The 18276-nt window shown below is 41.8% G+C and overlaps 1 protein-coding gene and 1 long non-coding RNA gene across 3 annotated transcripts in view; both read left to right on the top strand.

Annotated features, from left to right (window-relative positions):
- LOC309977760 overlaps positions 1–18276 on the top strand; it is a 946815-nt gene that overhangs the window by 344739 nt on the left and 583800 nt on the right. The window lies entirely within an intron of this gene.
- On the top strand, positions 8433–9209 carry LOC309978147 (spindlin-2B; the record flags this gene model as incomplete). 2 transcript variants are annotated; one of them, XM_082864505.1, is made up of 2 exons in its annotated part: positions 8433–8657; positions 8961–9209. In XM_082864505.1, 2 exons carry the CDS (start codon positions 8433–8435, stop codon positions 9207–9209), a joined length of 474 nt encoding a protein of 157 aa, XP_082720631.1. The 2 variants fall into 2 exon arrangements, with proteins under 2 accessions (XP_082720631.1, XP_082720630.1); XM_082864504.1 differs by having other exon boundaries at positions 8433–9209.

Below are 18276 nucleotides of genomic sequence, written 5' to 3'. Positions count from 1 at the left end.
CTGCCAGGCAGTCTTCTAGACACAGGTCCTTATGATATGGTTATAAACAAATAAATAATCTTATCTTCATGGAACTTTCATATTAGTGTGGGAGACAGACAGTAGCCAAGAGACAATAAGCAAAATATAAAGTATTTTCCAAGTGATGAGAGTTAGGAAGGAAAAAATAAAGCAACGAACAGGGAGACTTAAATTCCAGGGAGGAGGCTGAACAGAGGGCCTCACTGAGAGCCTGGTTTTTGTGTAAATATCTGAAGGCAATGAGAGAACTGGCCCTGTGGCTGTCTGGGGACGGAGCATTCCAGGTAGCAGGACAGCAAGTGCTGAGGTCCCAAGGCAGGAGTAGGCCTGGCATGTTCAAGGAACACTGAGGATACCAGCATGGCTGGAGCTGAGTGAGCAAGGTAGAGAATATCAGAAAGTGAGTTCAGAGAGGTGATGTGGATCTGGGAGAAGCATATAGCTTGGAGCCTCGGAGGGCCTAGAATGGAATTTGACTTTTACACTGTGTGTGATGGGGAGCCATTCGAGTATTTTCAGCATAAGCACAACATGATTTGTCTCATATTTTAACAGGATCACTGGAGACTCTGGAGTATAGTCTGTAATGGGGCACAAAGATGGAAAACAGGAGATCAATTCGGGACTATTCCAATAATCCAGGTAACAGATATGATGGTTTAAACCACTCTGGCAGCAGTGAGTGCAATGTGAAATTGGTCTAATTCTGTCTATATTTTGTAGTGTATCTTGCCTGATTTGTCCTTAGACAAGATATTTGGTGGAAGAGAGGTGTCAGTTACAATGCTAGGCTTGCTAATATCCTTGAGACACACAATTTCCCAAATGAAAATACAGATGAAGCATTTGGGCTCTTCCTTCCTTAGACTGAGTGTATAATTCTGATGAAGTGAGATTGAGAAACTGACCAAGAAAACCTGTATACATTCCTACTGTTGCTTCACCTCCTTGGAATGTTCCCTTCTCCTTCTATTGGAAACAGGTAAGAAGTAAAAGTTGCTATCATGATAACAGCAGCAGGTACCCCAAACAGAGTTTATCATGGGTTTAAATCAGTTAGTACAGAATTTAACATAATTAGTTATTTAAAAGGAGGCTGGTTTTGGGCAGGTCTTAAACTTTCTTATTTGTATAGATGCATTTACTAATGTAGAATTGTTTTAAGTGCATTGCCTAGATCACATTCCATCCCCCTTGCCCTAGCCCAAATGATATTGTCCTTTCTGGGTTAAAATGGAGGTAGGTATGATATTAGTGATTAATTATCAGTTATGGGATCACACAATCAGTCTTGGTTTGGGCATGTATTACATTTAAAGGAATATTGTCAGATTCTCCCAACCCTTTCCCCCAGGAGACAACTACAAAGTGCCGCTTTGGAACGGCAAAAGTTTCCTTTCATGTCTTAGATATGACAGTACATCCCCTAATGACCCAGGTCCTGTATTTATCTTGAAGAAGTAAGGTCAGGTCATGGCATACCTATAATGGTTGCTCCTTCCCTTCCAGAATGAAATTGTGCCACAGCTCATCATAATTTTTTGGTTGAGGTTCCAAAGGACCAATAATTAAAGCCCTTTTTCTCCATGCAAGTTTGTAACCATTTGAGAGACAGGCAAAATAATGACACAAATAGAGGTCAAAATATCTCCTTTATAATTGATAAAAGATGGCTTGGAGGACATACTTAGCTCTCAGGACACAAGTATTTCCTCATACTTCATCCCGTCACAGGCAAAGCTGGATATAACTACAGGTGCCACTGGCCCACAAAGTTTTCTCTATGTTTTAAATAAATTAGATTGTGCCTAAAAGAGATAAATACAAAAAACAATGCAAAAGTTTTCTGACATGTCCAACCTCTTAATCTCACCAGTTAAAGAAGTCACTGGGAGATATGAAGCCAGGGGAATGAGGGTCCTAGTTGACAACCACTATACATAGTACTTGGTAGAAGAAACAAAATGAAATCTCTTTTTCAAAAATTATTTTTATTTTCAAAAAATATTTCATTTTATTGAAGCATATAATTGGCATATAACATTATTTAGTTTCAAGTGTGCAATATAATGATTTGATTTTGTATATATTACAAAATGATTTTAGTAGTCTAGTTAATATCCATCACCATTCATAGTTACTATTTTTTTCTTGTGATGAGAATTTTTAAGCTCTACTCTCTTAGCAGCTTTCAATATGCAACACAGTATTATTAATTATAGTCACCTTGCTGTACATTATGTCTATATGACATTTATTTTATAGCTGGAAGTTTGTACCTTTTGACCCCTTTCACCCATTTCACCCACTGTTTCTTACATTGTGCAGTTAATATGTTGTACAACATACCTGGGCACAATTTGCAATGGGTTATAGTTTAAAGGATTAATATTTTCAGTGTGGCTTTAATGTCATTTTTTTTCGACATCTTTATTGGAATATAATTGCTTTACAATGGTTTGTTAGTTTCTGCTGTATCAAAAAGTGAATCAGCTATACATATACATATATCCCCATATCCCCTCAAATCAATTTGAGAGGATTCTGAAGTAAGCCATGAACTGCCTAGTTCACTCCTTAAAGAAAAAAACAGTAGATATTGAAGGAGGGCCCTCACGAAGTGGGCATGACTCCTCTGGCTCCCCTATAATCTTCTTGTATCCATCATGAAGGAAGAGAAGTACACCACTAGTTGACCAAAAGAGTGGCTAATAAACTCACTGGCTTAAAAAAAGAGTAAAATGTAGGTAGAGGAAAACTCTTTTGCTAAATCACTTTAAAATGTTGGATAAAATATGACAGATCGGGCTTCCCTGGTGGCGCAGTGGTTAAGAATCCGCCTGCCAATGCACAGGACACGGGTTCGAGCCCTGATCCGGGAAGGTCCCACATGCCGCGGAGCAACTAAGCCCCGTGCGCCACAACTACTGAGCCTGTGCTCTAGAGCCCTCGAGCCACAACTACTGAAGCCCGTGTGCCTAGAGCCCATGCTCTGCAACACGAGAAACCACCGCAATGAGAAGCCTGCGCACCGCAACGAAGAGTAGCCCCCGCTCACCACAACTAGAGAAAGCCCATGTGCAGCAACGAAGACCCAACACAGCCAAAAATAAATAAATAAAATAAATAAGTTTATTTTAAAAAATATGACAGGTCTCCTTTTAAATATATAGCTGAACTTTAAAGGTTGTGAAACAAATCCCCAAGGGCCAACGATGAAGAAATAACTGAAAACAAAAGCAGTAAGCACATGACATGATGCTTTGGCAGCTGGGGAGAGAAATGTGTTATCTCAGTAACTAAAGGATTTAGAATAGAAGATAAGGCCTTAAGTTGATTAAATTGGGTGTTGGGAATGAAGATTTCCTTGCTGTCCTTTCAAATCTCCACATAATAGCTGGAGTGATCTTTTAAAATATAAATGAGATTATATCACTTTCTTGCTTAAAACTCTCCAAAGGCTTCCTATTGCAGTTGATATATAACCCGATCTTCTTGCTTTACCCTGCAAGCCCTAGATCATGCATTCTCAGCCAGGAAGACATTGCCCCCAAAGGGGAGAAAATTGATCCTTGGTATGGGGGGGGGGTGAAAAAAATCTTGGCTATTAGAATGGTTTGTGGTCTTCCAAAGCTCAAAATCTTATTCCTTAGAATTTAATTACTCTCACTGGGTTTTCTTAGACATGGCATGAGCAACATTGACATTGAGTACATAGAAATATACAAAATATATGCAAGATCAGTGTTACAAAATCCTAGCAAAAATAATGGCTGTGATTGGAGGGCTTTCAATTCATTGCTCATTCCTGAAGTCATATCCTGTGAAGTGACCTATGTGTGCCTATTGGCTGCCATTGAAGGCCTTTATATTTTGTCCTCTATGTCCTTGTATATGACTTGGGCTTTGAGAATTAAATAAAAATAGTATTTATTTAATTCTACAAAAGTTATTTAGCACATCATTTATTATGTCAAATGATGAAAAGAAAAAAAATGATGAAAAAAATGTCAGTGATATATGAATGAATATCTAGCAGCTAGTTAAAACTTATTTTCTCATATCAAGCAAAAGTTAAAAGTTGAATTCACTGAAAATAACTTTTAAGAAATTAAAAATTTCAATTGTTTTGCTTTGGCTAGAAAAATAGGTTTTGAATTATTTAAAAATTTTGATTACACTGATATGTATATAAATTACTAAGTTGCAATTCATAGATTTTATACATTATAATTTATATAAGTAAATAAATTCTATTAAAAGTCACTCAACAAATACAGTTGTTACATGTTAACAGTTTGTGAATTTTAAATTTAACTTCTATCTTCAAATTTCATTTATTCTTAACCCTACATAAGCCTTGCTATTTTTTATGTATGTGTGTATTTTTATGTATAAAGCACAGATGCACATACATTTATTAAACAGACTCTTTGCCATTTCAGATACCTTCCATTTCAAGTATTAGAAAACCCAGACTCAAACTGCTGTACCTATAAAGAAGTTTCTTATCTTATAACTTGGAGTCACAACTAGGACTCCAGGAATGGTATGATCAGCAGCTAAATGAAATGATCAAAGGGCTCAGAGTATTCTCATTTCCTCCTCTGCACATATTCAATGTGCTGGTTTTGCCCTCAGGTTGGTTACACAGATTCCAAGGGTCATATACAGAAATAGCATCACCCTAAAGAAGAAAAGGAAACATCATTTTCTGTTTCCCTTAAGAATAAGTTTCTTTCAGAAGTACCCCAACATATATCATCATACTTAATTGGCCAAGATTAGATCATATGCCAAATGCTAAGCCAATCACTTGCAGGGGGAATAACATTATCACAATTAGCTTAGAGTAATCTTTTAGAGTGGGATGAATATTGAGAAGTCAGTGGCCATGACCACCTACAGGTACAGAATGTGTCACTAGGACAACAGTCTCCCTCTTTTGCTTACCTTGGCTGTGATCTCTTCTCTGTGCTGCTTTGTCCTCTGTCTCCAGATGATGATAAGGTGAATAGAGCAGCTTGATCTTCTTATCCTCTCAGCTTAACTCATGTCCAGTGGACAAGATCACTTACTTCATACCCAGGAGTTTGTGCAAAATATCATTGTGCCTCATTGGCTCTGACTAGGTGGGGTGCCTAGTCTTAAAACAATCACTCTGACAGTATTTCAGTTCTCTGAAAGGGCAGACTTAGGTTGTTCCCAAGAGGAAAATGGGCACACTATTATCAGAAGAGGTGTGATTGAATGCTAGGCTGCAATACCACGTGATGCTCCAATTCAATACATTTTGCTGCCCATCAACCATATGAACCATTCTTGCCATTTACACATGTTCAAAAATGTCTCCATTGTGTTCTTTCATCAATTACCGATGAAATATGAATTGCCACTATCTATTTGGAAAATATCTTTGCAAGAATAACTGCTTTAAAAAATTTTAAGGCCATAGACTATTTACAATTTTTGAAATTTGAATAAATTGGAAAGAAAATGTGTGGCCTTTTGTTGTCTTCTTTTTTTGCAACATATTCGTGAGATTCATTCAAGTTGTTGCATGTAGTTGTAGTTTGCTCATTCTCAATCCTGTATGATATTCCATTGTATGAATGAATATACTACAACATATGCAGTCCACTGTTGATGGAAATTTCGGTGATTTCCAGTTTGGAGCTATTACAAATAGTTGAACACATATTTTTTAATAAATATAGAGTTTTGGATTTTAGTGATAGACTAAGCAGTTCAAAAATCTTTCTCATTAATTAAACAATCAAAGCTGGATGAAGTTAAAACAATAAACTCAAAGGTATCTGAGAACTAAGAAGATAGGAAATAATTACCAAGCCAAGATATATGAGAGAACAGGTCCAAAAGACAGTGAATTTGGTGGATGTTTTTCCCTTGAGGAAATGTAACCACTTTAGAGGGAACTGCTGAAAGGCTTAGAACAGGAGAGGTTATGACTTCTTGTTGAAGCTAAGGATACAGAAATTGGAGTCCAGAGCCCCGGTAAACCTCCTTCACTTTTGCTTGGGACTCCAAGGGTAAAATCCTAGGGATAAAAGTTAGCCAGAACTAAATAAACTCTCCCACAAACTAAAGCATACCTGTAATTTGCTATCCATAAAAAATTGTATGAACTTTTATTTGCATCAGCTCTAGATGTGAAATTCTTTTTTCACACTCGATATTAACATTTTTATACTTTGATCATTGAATCAAAATTTTTTATTGATGTTCTCTACCTTTTAGTAATTATTTTATTGTTTTAATCTTAGCTGCTCTGTTAACATTTAACCCATCATCTGATTCAGATACTATACGTAACTATTAAACATTCAGGTTGTTCACTGGGTTTTGGTTTGCTCAGTTGCTTTTTCTTCTGTATTATTTTGCTGCATTTTGCATTTTAATAGATCTGTTGATATTAGAATAAATTCAGTGTAAAATTTTCCTCAATTTTGTAAAGTCATTCTAGCCTTCCTTAAAGAATACTTCTGCAACGAATTATAAAACCATCATTTTACCTAATTGTTTCTTATAAACTTATTTTTTTCCTGAAGCTATCTTTTCTGATAAGTAGATCAAATTACCAGTTATTGTGGAAACATAATCCCAATGTTCAATAATGGCAGAAAAGTTAAATTGTGGTCCCTGTAAAACTGAGTTTTATGGACCAAAGGCCATATATGTAGTAGGTACTCAATAAATATTTGATTAACGAATAAGAGAAATAATAGTTTTCAAAATGTTTAATATCCTTAGAAGATGCATACTCTATATGGAAAAAATCAGGGCATTAACTTGCCTATGCAAAATGATCCCAGTTTTGTAAGAGCCTAGAAAATGGCAAGACAAATAACGAGTATTAATATATTGCTGGGAGCCCTAGGGAATGGGAGCTAGAATTGCAGTTGATTGTTTTCTTCCTATCAATTTTCCGAAATTTACACAGTGTTAACATTGTGGAAGGAATTCATTTGCAATAGAGTAAAAGTAAAAGAAGAAGAAAAGGGGGGAAATCCTTAAGAAGTAAAGTCCAGTAATGACCAGTAAGGAAAGATTACACAGAGATTGGGTCAAGATGGCAGACTGAGCACATTTCTCCCTTCCTACCACAAATTCCTGTAAATGACAGGAAAGGCATATTTATGTATAAAGAATAAATACATAAGGGCACTGGGAAAAAGAAAGAAACACATTCCTGGGAGGTGGAAAGCAGATGGAGCAGGGCCACTGACAGGGTGGAGGTGGAGGTGAGCACAGGAGCCAAAGGGCCCTGAAAGGGAGGGGGGAGAGAGGAGGGGGCAAAAGGGTGGAGGATTGTAGGCCCAGCTGCTCCAGATTTGGGAAGGGGGCGGGATCGGGAAACGAAGAGCACCACCCATGCTCAAAGCAGTGGTGGGCTTGAGAGTGGCGGTGGGGCAGGCAGTGTTTGGCAGGAAGGGGAGGCCTCTCTCCTGGCAGGAAGCTGCGCTACGGAAAGAGGGAGGAGACTACTGCACCAGTAGCGGCTGGTGGGAGCCCCATGTGGCAGAGGGGCTGCCACCACCAAGGGGGAGGCGGAGGGCCCGAGAGCAGAGTGCTGAAGACACGGCCGCCATCCTACTCGCCAGCTCCGCCGCCCTCCTAAACACGCTCGTCGCCTAAGGATCCTCCCCTTCCAGCTCTTGCAAACACCCGGCTCCTCCGGAGCCTGCGGATCCTTCTTGGACGCAGGCTCACCGCAAAGGAAGCTGCGAGGTGCCCGATTTGCACACGTGAAGCCCGAGATCCGGGGCGGTGGACGCCAGGCAAGGCAAGGCCATTGGTGGGCGCTGGGATGGAGAAGGGGGATGGGATGGACTCCTGCAGGAGATAAGGGGTGGAGGCGGGCGCCGGGGTGGGAAGGGGGAGTGCAATGGGCAGTAGGAAAGGGGAATAGCGTAAGGAATCAGGCAAGACATTGAAGGTGAGCACGGAGAGGCGAGGGCGCTGGGGGCCAAGAAAGAGAGTGGGGGTGGACGGGGGCGTGTGGGTAGCAGACTGGGGTGCTCAGAGCAGGAGGACAGTGCATGCGGGTCAGGGCGGTGGAGGGACAGGGGTTTTGCAGGGGATTGAGAGTGGGCACCAGTGGCGGGTGACGGAGGCTGGGGTCTCTGAACAAGGAGGTAGCCCGCCCCCTCCTGCAGAGCTCCTAACCCCAGGCAGCACCACTGCCGCTGCCGCCTTCTCCCGCAACCTCAAGGAACCTAGAAGGGAGAGCACTTTCAGGCACACAGCCAGGATTTCCAGCATTGCTGCCAGGCTCATGGGGAAATTTTAGGCGCTGGCGCAGGGTACATGGAGACGACGCTGTCGGGAGAACTTCACCTTATGGCATATTGAATGTTCCTCTCTTCTCTTCTCTCCTCCTCCTTGCAGACATGAAAACCCCCAACTCGCAGGAGGCCGAAGGGCAACAAACCAGGGCAGTTGCAGGACGGGCCACTGGGTCTGCAAACATGACAAAGAGAAAAGCCTCCCAAAAGAAACAGAGAGGCAGACCTTCGTCCCAGCCCCGCAGGAACATCGTGGGCTGCAGGATTTCACACGGATGGAAGGAAGGCGATGAGCCCATCACCCAGTGGAAAGGAACCGTTCTGGATCAGGTGCCTATAAATCCTTCTCTTTATCTGGTGAAATATGATGGAATTGACTGTGTCTATGGACTGGAACTTCACAGAGATGAAAGAGTTTTGTCTCTTAAAATTCTTTCTGACAGGGTGGCATCATCTCAAGTCAGTGATGCAAACCTTGCAAATACCATAATTGGTAAAGCTGTGGAACATATGTTTGAGGGTGAGCATGGTTCTAAGGATGAATGGAGAGGAATGGTCTTGGCCCAAGCACCTATCATGAAAGCCTGGTTTTATATTACCTATGAGAAAGATCCTGTCTTGTACATGTACCAGCTTCTAGATGATTATAAAGAAGGAGACCTCCGTATCATGCCAGAGTCCGGTGAGTCTCCTCCAGCAGAGAGGGAGCCAGGAGGAGTTGTAGATGGCCTGATAGGTAAACATGTGGAATATACCAAAGAAGATGGCTCCAAACGGATCGGCATGGTCATTCACCAAGTGGAAGCCAAACCCTCTGTGTATTTCATCAAGTTTGATGATGATTTCCATATCTATGTCTATGATTTGGTGAAAAAGTCCTAACTGTTAGGGTAAACTTTGCCACATTTGTGAAAACAAATGTGTACTTTGTAGACATGCAAAATAATGTTACTTTTCAGTGTATTGAAAGTTTTAGGGTCCCTGTTAATCCGACATCTTTGCCAGCATAACTGTTGTTTTGTCCTGAAAAAATACAAATTTATGTGGCCATGACATGCTGTGTGTAAGGAATTTGTCATGTTGAAATGACTGGGTGTGTTTGGTGGCTAGGGCATGAAAGGAAGGAACAGCTGTAAATTCAGGCTGTGAATAAAGTTCAGCTAGTATCATAATCAGTCATCTAAAAATGGAATAGGACTTAGCTGGTCTGGTCTAGGGAGGGGGGAGGAGAAGGAACTAGAGATGAGCTGTGGGGGAAGGGAGAAGGGGAGGTGGCTGCTTAGCAGGAGGTGGGGAGGGGTCAAAAATGGAGAGGCTCCCTAGCGGGCGGGATGACCTAAGAGGGGGAGGCACACAACTGGGAGGGGGTGAAGAATAACAGAGGGAGAGTGAGATCTTGAGGCTTAGAGGAAAACAGACAGAATAAATTGAGTAGAGAGGGACACAAGGACGTTTAGAAGAGATCCAGAGCAAGGGAGAGAAAGATGAAGTTGGCAGAGATCTGGGGAGAGGCTAAAAGGATACTCAAATGGAGTTCTATGCATGAGTGAGGGGCCAGAAGGGGAGGGACATCGAGGAAAGAGGAATTCTAAGATGAAAGACTGACAGAGGGAGTGAGAATACAGACAACAAGATATGGGGAGTGGGATCCATGAGAGATGGGAAGACCCAAGGAAAAATAGGACTTCTGGCAGTATCCAAATTACCCTCCCTAGCTCTGTGCCCAAAGAAGGTGGCAACTGTCAAAGAAACCAGGTGGATTGGAGCTTCCCTAGGACATTTTGACAGGAATGTCTCAAGAGTTAAGCAGGAGCCAAGTTTATACCTAAAAGCCTTTTATAATATCAGGGAGTTCATGCCACACCCGCTGAGCAGAACCCAAACCCTCAGCCTAAACACACTAACATGGCACTCCATAAGCAGGGGCCTGTGGGCAGCTTCCTCGTATTTTCCAGAGGACCCAAGAGCAGTAAATCTCAGACCTGAAGGTCTTGGTTCCCTTCGCCTACACTGAATAAACGATTCTTAAGGGGACCAGGTAAGTGGGGTGCTCAGAACTTAAGAGATGTGCCACCTTGCATTTGGAAAGCATTTTATCCAGAAAAATGGAAACTTGCTAAACCCAGGTACAGCACTCTCCTCACTGTTCTTCCCCCTCCTGGATTATACCTGGCCTCCTTACAGAGGAGGGGCATCGGAGCACTGAGCTTAATGTTTCTCTCTCGGGTGTGGGGAATACTTGACTGTCCATGCTTCTTTCAGCAGTTGTTGAAACCACAGGTGGCTCCACCCAGTGCTTCACCAGATGGAGGTCTGCTGCCTCCAGATGCCCCATTCTGGCTATATCCCGACAAAGCCAGTGGCTACTGGCCTTTCACAGGTACCTCCTGACCTGTCTTGCCCACTTCATGCACAGGGGGAGCTGTGATGGAAATTTGTGCAGCTCTATTTCCAGGTGAGATAGATGGCATGCGCAGTTGGGCGGGGAGTTGTGACTTTGTATAACTAAGTCCTTCGACTGTATGGTACCACATAGGTGGTTGGTGGGGAGAGGGTGTTGTAACCCCCAATAAATTCCCTCAGAGATACAATGTCCCAACACATGAGTCTTTGTCCTTCTCTCCTTCTTTCCTTTCCCTGGTCCAGCTGTGGAAGTTTCCTTCAAAACCCTCTCTCTGGTTTTCCCACTCCACACTTCACTGAAATATTCCCCTACCCTCAAAGAAACAATTCTGGTGACTCCCCACTGCCCAGGTTTCCTTAACTCCAGGCATAGCAGGGAGAGGGAGAGGCAGGGAGCTTCCAGGAGTTGAAAGAATTTGGTAATTCCAGTTCATTCTCTCCACCCAACACAGCCTGAAACTGTTTGCCTCGAGAATTACACAAGGCAAGCCCACCTCACCAGAACAGGGATAAGTTTTCTTTCATACAGCACATAATTCAGTCTAGCAAACACCTGCAGGGCACTCATGGGCCAATTTCAGCCCGCTGTCATATTTTGCTTGATCGTCATGTTTTTATCATTCTCCATTTTAAAATTAGCTACTTAGACATTTGGGGGATTTCAGATTTCAAAAATCCACATTTCTGGCTTACCTGAAAAAATAAAAACAAAAACAATAGACCAAGGATTAGGGCCCACATTCCAACAAGGATACAAGCAGCTGGCTCTGAGGAAGGGCTCAGCCATTTTAGACTCAGAATGCTCTCTCAATGGGGCCACACCCCCAGTTGGCCTGCTTCGCTCTAATAAAATGCCCAGTTGTCTCCTGGAGGCACTTGCATTGGTAGTTTTGGGGCTAGACCAAGGGAAAACTGCCTAGCTCCCTTTTGGCTTACTTTAACCCCATTTGCTTTTTAATTTATTTGCTCTATCTTCATCTCACCAATACTTAGTTCAGGTGGTCTCTCTGCCAGGCAGTCTTCTAGACACAGGTCCTTATGATATGGTTATAAGCAAAATAAATAAATAATCTTATCTTCATGGAACTTTCATATTAGTGTGGGAGACAGACAGTAGCCAAGAGACAATAAGTAAAATATAAAGTATTTTCAAAGTGATAAGTGTTAAGAAGGAAAAAATAAAGCAAAGAACAGGGGGGCTGAAATTCCAGGGAGGAGGCTGAACAGAGGGCCTCACAGAGAGCCTGGTTATTGCGTAAAGACCTGAAGGCAATGAGAGAAGTGGCCCTGTGGCTGTCTGCGGAAGGAGCATTCCCAGTAGTGGGACAGCAAGTGCTGAGTTCCCAACGCAGAAGTAGGCCTGGCATTTCAAGGAACACTGAGGATACCAGCATGGCTGGAGCTGAGTGAGCAAATGAGCAAGGTAGAGAATATCAGAAAGTGAGTTCAGAGAGATGATGTGGATCTGGGAGAAGCATATAGCTTGGAGCTGAGTGAGCAAGGTAGAGAATTTCAGGAAGTGAGTTCAGAGAAGTGATGGGGATCTGGGAGAAGCTGATAGCTTGGAGACTCAGAGGGCCTAGAATGGAATTTGACTTTTACACTGTGTGTGATGGGGAGTCATTCGTGTATTTTCAGCAGAAGCACAGCATGATTTGTCTCATATTTTAACAGGATCACTGGTGACTCTGGAGTATAGTCTGTAATGGGGTACAAGGAGGGAGAAAGGAACATCAAATATTTCAGTGAAACAGAGGAGAGACCTAGAAAGAGATTTGAATATAAGAAACTGAAATCATAATAGAAGTGACATTTCAGATGAATGAGAAAAGACATTTTATTCAATAAACCGTGCAGTATTAATCTATTTTCCATATGCTAGTAAATACACTCCAATCCCTTCATCATACGTTGCATACAAAATAAATTCCAAATGATTAAAAAGTTAATATTCAATTTAGGAAATAGCATTTATAAAATTTTAAAATAAAATTGAATAGAATGTATTTTTTCCAATGGAATTGGTGAAAATTTATTTTAAAACTAAAAAATTGACAGATTTTGATGGAAATTTTGATAAATATTATTATATTAAAATATGAATCCCCTAATTTGAAAAAATCATGCTATACAAAGTGGGACAAAATAAGATTAGGCTACTAACTTGGATAGTGAAAATACAAGAAATAAATAAAAATATTTTCAATAAGAATAAAACAAACAGCCCATAGAGAACTTAGCAAAAATTATGAACAGACATTTCCAAAATAGGAGATCATATGGTCAGTAAGCCTGCATTATCTTAATCTGCTCCCCATTACCTTACTCTATCCTTTCCATCCACATATCTTCTAACATGCTATATAGTTTATTTAGTTAATAACATTTTTTCTCCTTGACAGAATATAAGGTCCATAAGTATTTGATTTTCCTTCCTTTTTTTTTTCACTGAGGTATCACAGATACTTAAAATAATATCTAGCACGTGGTAGTTGCTTAGTAAATATATCTTGGCTTTATGTCTCACTAGGAATCAGAAAAATGGAAATTGAAATCACATACGCTTTTATATGCATCAGATGAACAGCATGTTGAAGTTCAAAAATATTTGTTGTCATCCAGATGAAAAGTGGGAGATCCCATCCACTGTTGGTGGGAGTTCAGTTGGAGATAAGTTTGCCATTACCTAGTGAGTTTGAAGATGGCATATTTCCAACAATTTTACTGTTATACATTGTTGGAGGACAGTATTGTACGGATCTCTGTACATTTTGCAAGCAAGGTAATGAATGGTTTTGGTTTGCCACATTCCTTTCAAGGATGTTGGAATAACAAACATCTTTGTGAGATGGGATAGTGGTTCCCTCTGTAGCAATGAGCAGGAATGCTTACTGCAATATAATAAATATAATGTCTCCTTCCAGAACAAGAGGAAGGCATGTTCACTGCCCATTATAAAAGATTAAGTTAATTAAACTAGTTTCCTTTCCTCTAATGCAATCTACTGTGTATACATGTGTCCCATGCCCACTTCCTATCACCCTGTGTTAAGTGGGACTCAGGGATTCAGTAAAACTGCTTATCAGTCTGACTATGGCTGTTGCTGTGAATAATAAACTGTTAACAAGGAGGAATTGAGGAAATTGTTGCAGGATGAATACCAGGAAGTAGCTTCAAAGACAAGCTGGAATCATGCATTATTTCTTGATAATTCAACTCCTGGTGAGACAACTTCCTCCTTAATCTGGTTATTAACCTCAGGCCCACTACATTGTAACAAATAGTACTAAGATTGATCCTAGGTAAGCAAAAGTTTTTGTATCCTTTCAGATAATAGGGACAGAAACACACAATGACCCAGGTTAAAGGAAGGAAATCACAAGCACCCCAGGCACAAACGAGAAGCCTTAGAACTTTTGGTAGCTGGCTTGGGAGATGAGAGCACTGGACAGATAATGATTGTAAATGAAGAATGTAAACAGCTGGGCTACTCAACCACAGCTGCTATACGTAGAAAAATAATTAGAGATGACAATGAGTCCTCTCTGTCCCCAATGGAGATCAGATGCCAAATGCATTCATCTGAGTAGGCTGGAGAATTTTGGTGAAGGGAGAGAATCAAACTTTTATGGCTCTGTTAGATATGGATGCCCAAGTCACTATTCTACAGGACCCGTGGAGGGGAACAGCATCCAGTTTTGGGACGTAGGTTTTGGCCAACTTTAGAATAGGAAAAACTTGAATATGACCTTGTGAATGAAACATTTGGGGCCAATTTTTTGCAATCTCGGTGTTACCTCCACATCTAAACATATAGTAGGAAAAGATGTTTGTATTTTCCTGTCCCATAAGTGCTAGATGAAACTCAGCCACATGTAGAGAAGTATTAAGTGGGAAACATGAATTGCTCTGCCACCAGCCGCTCTGGATCATCCTGGGTGGTTTCACACAAAGAGTATAGAATCCCAGGAGGAATAAAGATATTTACAGCCCTGATTAAATACTTAAAGGAAGCAGGGGAAGAAAGAAATGCAGGATCTCTACAGAACAGCCATGTATGCCCAGTGTAAAAGTTTAAGAAGAGCTGGAGGCTTATAGTGGATTATTGTCAAATAAATTCAGTTGTTTCTTCTATAGTCTCAGCAATTGCATACAATGTGACTCTAACTGAATCCATTACACACACTATTTTGAACATTGGCAGCACCTTCTTTCCCATACTACTGGCACCTGAGGATCAAGATCTGTTCACATTTATGTGACAGGGCATCTCATACATGTTTTGTAGTATTCCTCTGGGTTACCTAAACTTCATTGCCATTTGTGAAAATCAGATAGGTCAGAAATTAGTGTAAGTGCTTATAGACTCTGATTTGTAAAGTTTTCACCTATATATATGATGTCCTGATGGCTGACCTTCAGAAGCTTCAGTTTTGTGTTGGTTGTGGTATTATGATAAATTTCCTAGGAAGAGTGGCTGAAAATCTTCAACAAAATTCAGTTGGCTGCTTGCCTAGTAATGTTTCTTAGGACTTTGCAGACAGATTCACGATACTGAGTCCTTAGGCAGTCAAGGAAAATTTGTTGTCTATTCAGTCCCCCACCACTAAAAAGGAGGTCTGTCACCAAGCTGGATCTCTCGGATATTGGAAACAGTTTGTGATTGTTTGGGCATTCTGCTTTGTCCTTTATATTAGCTAACCCATAAATTAGCATCTTTTGAGTGGGGCCCAAAACAACATTCTGCTATGGAAACTGTCCAGCAAGCTGTGTCATGCTTTATATCTTTAGGGCCCTATATTCATACTGACCAATTTGAGATTTAATGCTCTGTAACTGATGATTTTACAACTGGAGTCTCTGGCAAGGGGGAACATTCTCTGCCTGAAGATGTGCCTTGGGACTTTGGACTCATCTTCTCCTTGATATGTATGTTATATATGTATGTTAGATATATCCCTATTGAAAAGCATCTATTTTCAAAACTGAACAACTAAACCATGGAGGCCTTGTGTCTCTCTAGCCTCTTGTTCCCTTTACCTGGCCTCACCCTGACGGCATATGGACTTTACGTGAAGAAGTGGTTATTACACCTTCAGGGAAACTCTATCAACCACTCTGCCACCTGAAGTAAAACTACTGGCTGAGGCCTTTATTCATTTAGAGGTTCAACTAAATCCCTAGGCCTGGTTCACTGATGGTTTGGATAAGCTGAAACATGTTGGGTGTCTGCTGTGCTGCTACATATGTTCAATCTCACTACCAGCTCAGCAGAATTGAAAGCAGATGGTGGTCACACTCCTCAGTGTCCAGACTCAAGGGCATTTTCACAGGTCTTTGTAATACTCCCCTAGATGAAGTTTGTCCTATTTTTAATGACTCAACATTTTGACAATAGCCTAGTTGTTTGGTCTCTCACATGGAAAGTTACAGACTTGCAGACTAAATACACGCCTCTATGAGGCTTCAAACCATGGAATCAGAGGAGTGATATTACCAAGATGGTGACCGATTGTCCTAACTTCACTCCCACTCACAAGAAGAACAACTAGTCATGGACAAAACACCACTGAGAAAATAATAGAACATGGGATGAAACTGAAGAACCCCTCCTGTACCACAGAGATCAAAACAGTCCACACTAGAAGATTAAGAGTGGGTACATGCTGACTGCATTGCCAGTCCCCCAGGCTGGCACTGCACCACACTGAGAGATCTCCCCAAGACTACAGTTCCTCCGGAGAGAAAGAGAGCCCAGGTTAGGCATCCAGGTCCCAGCGTTATGAGTTGCTTCTTGGTTGTCCCCACTCCGGTCTTGCCTCACAGGGATTGTGGAGGAATGTGTGTGGCTTGGCCACTGAGAATCTAGTTGTGATGGAGAAGGAGGGGGGCTTGCAACAACAAGCACATGGGTCTTGGCAGACTGATTTCCTCCCATAGCACCCATGTAATCGTCCCGGCAAGCAGCTTTTCTCATCTGCAGAAAACACTGTAGTGCAGTCTGACCAGGGAACTTGGCTGGGTGCAGGACTGCTTGATTGAAGCTCTCAAACAAAGAGCCTTGCAGGATCTGGAGTTCTGCCCGCCGTCTGCCCAGGTAGGGAGATAGTCATAGCCCAGCCCATGATTGAGTGTAGCTCCTGGCCATTCCCTGACCAGGAAGAATAAGTGGGAGCACCTGGGAGGCTTCTTGGAGCCAGCTTCCCTGCACCATCTGGCAGAGGAGCTAATTCATAGCCCCACATGCTGCTGAATGTAACTCCCAGACCCACCCAAAAAGAAAGCCTGGCCAGAACACCTGGAATGCTGGGTAGCCCAGCAACGCTTGATCAGAGAACACAGCAGGCAGAGCTGATCATCCACAGAGAACAGTCAGTGTCTCAGTTCAGCCAGGGAATTGGTGCATGGGTCAGCTTGAGTCAAGACCACAAACAAAGAGTCTTGCTGGCTTTGGAGCTAGTTCTCCCACTCTGCCCAGGCAGGAAAACAAATTCATAGCCCCACCCACTGTTGAATACAGCATTCAGTCTTCCCAGCAAGGGAACATAACAGAGCACACAGGAAGCTCTCTAGCCCATCCAACAGCCCTGCTTTTGGTTGCAGTTGAACAGAGACCACAGCCTGTGATTTTCCCCAACTTCAGAGCAAAACTGGTGGCCATGTCTGGCCTGGGAATTCAGTGCACAGTCTTGCCTAATTCAGGTTCCCAAACAATGAGCCATGCAGAACCTGGAGCCTGTTCAGCTGCCACAGCAGGCAGGGAAACTACTTCATAACCCCACCTACTACTGAGTATAATACTCAGTCCTGTTGATCTAGGAAGCCTGAGCAGAGAACCCAGGCAACTGCAGAGCCCAGCCTACAGCCTTGCTTAGACAGTTAATCAAGCCAGAGTTCATATACAACTTTTCTCAATCAGCATCACCCTGTCTTGTCGTCAGAGCTTGGCAGTGGGCTCACCCAAAAACAGATCTTGGTAGCAAGCCCCACCTGCCCAAGGTCATTACCACAGATATATATACAGAAACCCAAACTGAACTGACAGGAGAACTGTCTCTTTCAAAGAGAACCTATAAAATCTAAAAGAGGAGACTGCTAACTCAAACACACAGATACCAACAAAAGGAATCAAGGATCGCAAACAATCAGAAAAACATGACAACACCAAAGAAAACTAATAAATCTCCAGTAACTGACTTAAAGAAATGGAGACTTTTAAAAAACATCTTTATTGGAGTATAATTGCTTTACAATGTTGTCTTAGTTTCTGCTGTATAACAAACTGAATCAGCTATACTTATACATATATCCCCATATCCCCTCCCTCTTATGTCTCCCTCCCACCCTCCCTATCCACCCCTCTAGGTGGTCACAAAGCACCAAGCTGATCTCCCTCTGCTATGCAGCTGCTTCCCACTAGTCATCCATTTTACATTTAGTAGTAAATACTACCAAATGTATGCTACTATTCTACATACTAGATGTATGTCAATGCTACTCTCTCATTTCATCCCAGCTTACATTTCCCCCTCCCTGTGTCCTCAAG

Source organism: Leucopleurus acutus (assembly GCF_964270905.1).
Source record: "Leucopleurus acutus genome assembly, chromosome: X".
In the NCBI taxonomy this organism is placed as follows: domain Eukaryota; kingdom Metazoa; phylum Chordata; class Mammalia; order Artiodactyla; family Delphinidae; genus Leucopleurus; species Leucopleurus acutus.
The sequence above is the reverse complement of the archived record's forward strand: the minus strand, read 5'-3'. Positions and strand labels throughout refer to the sequence as shown.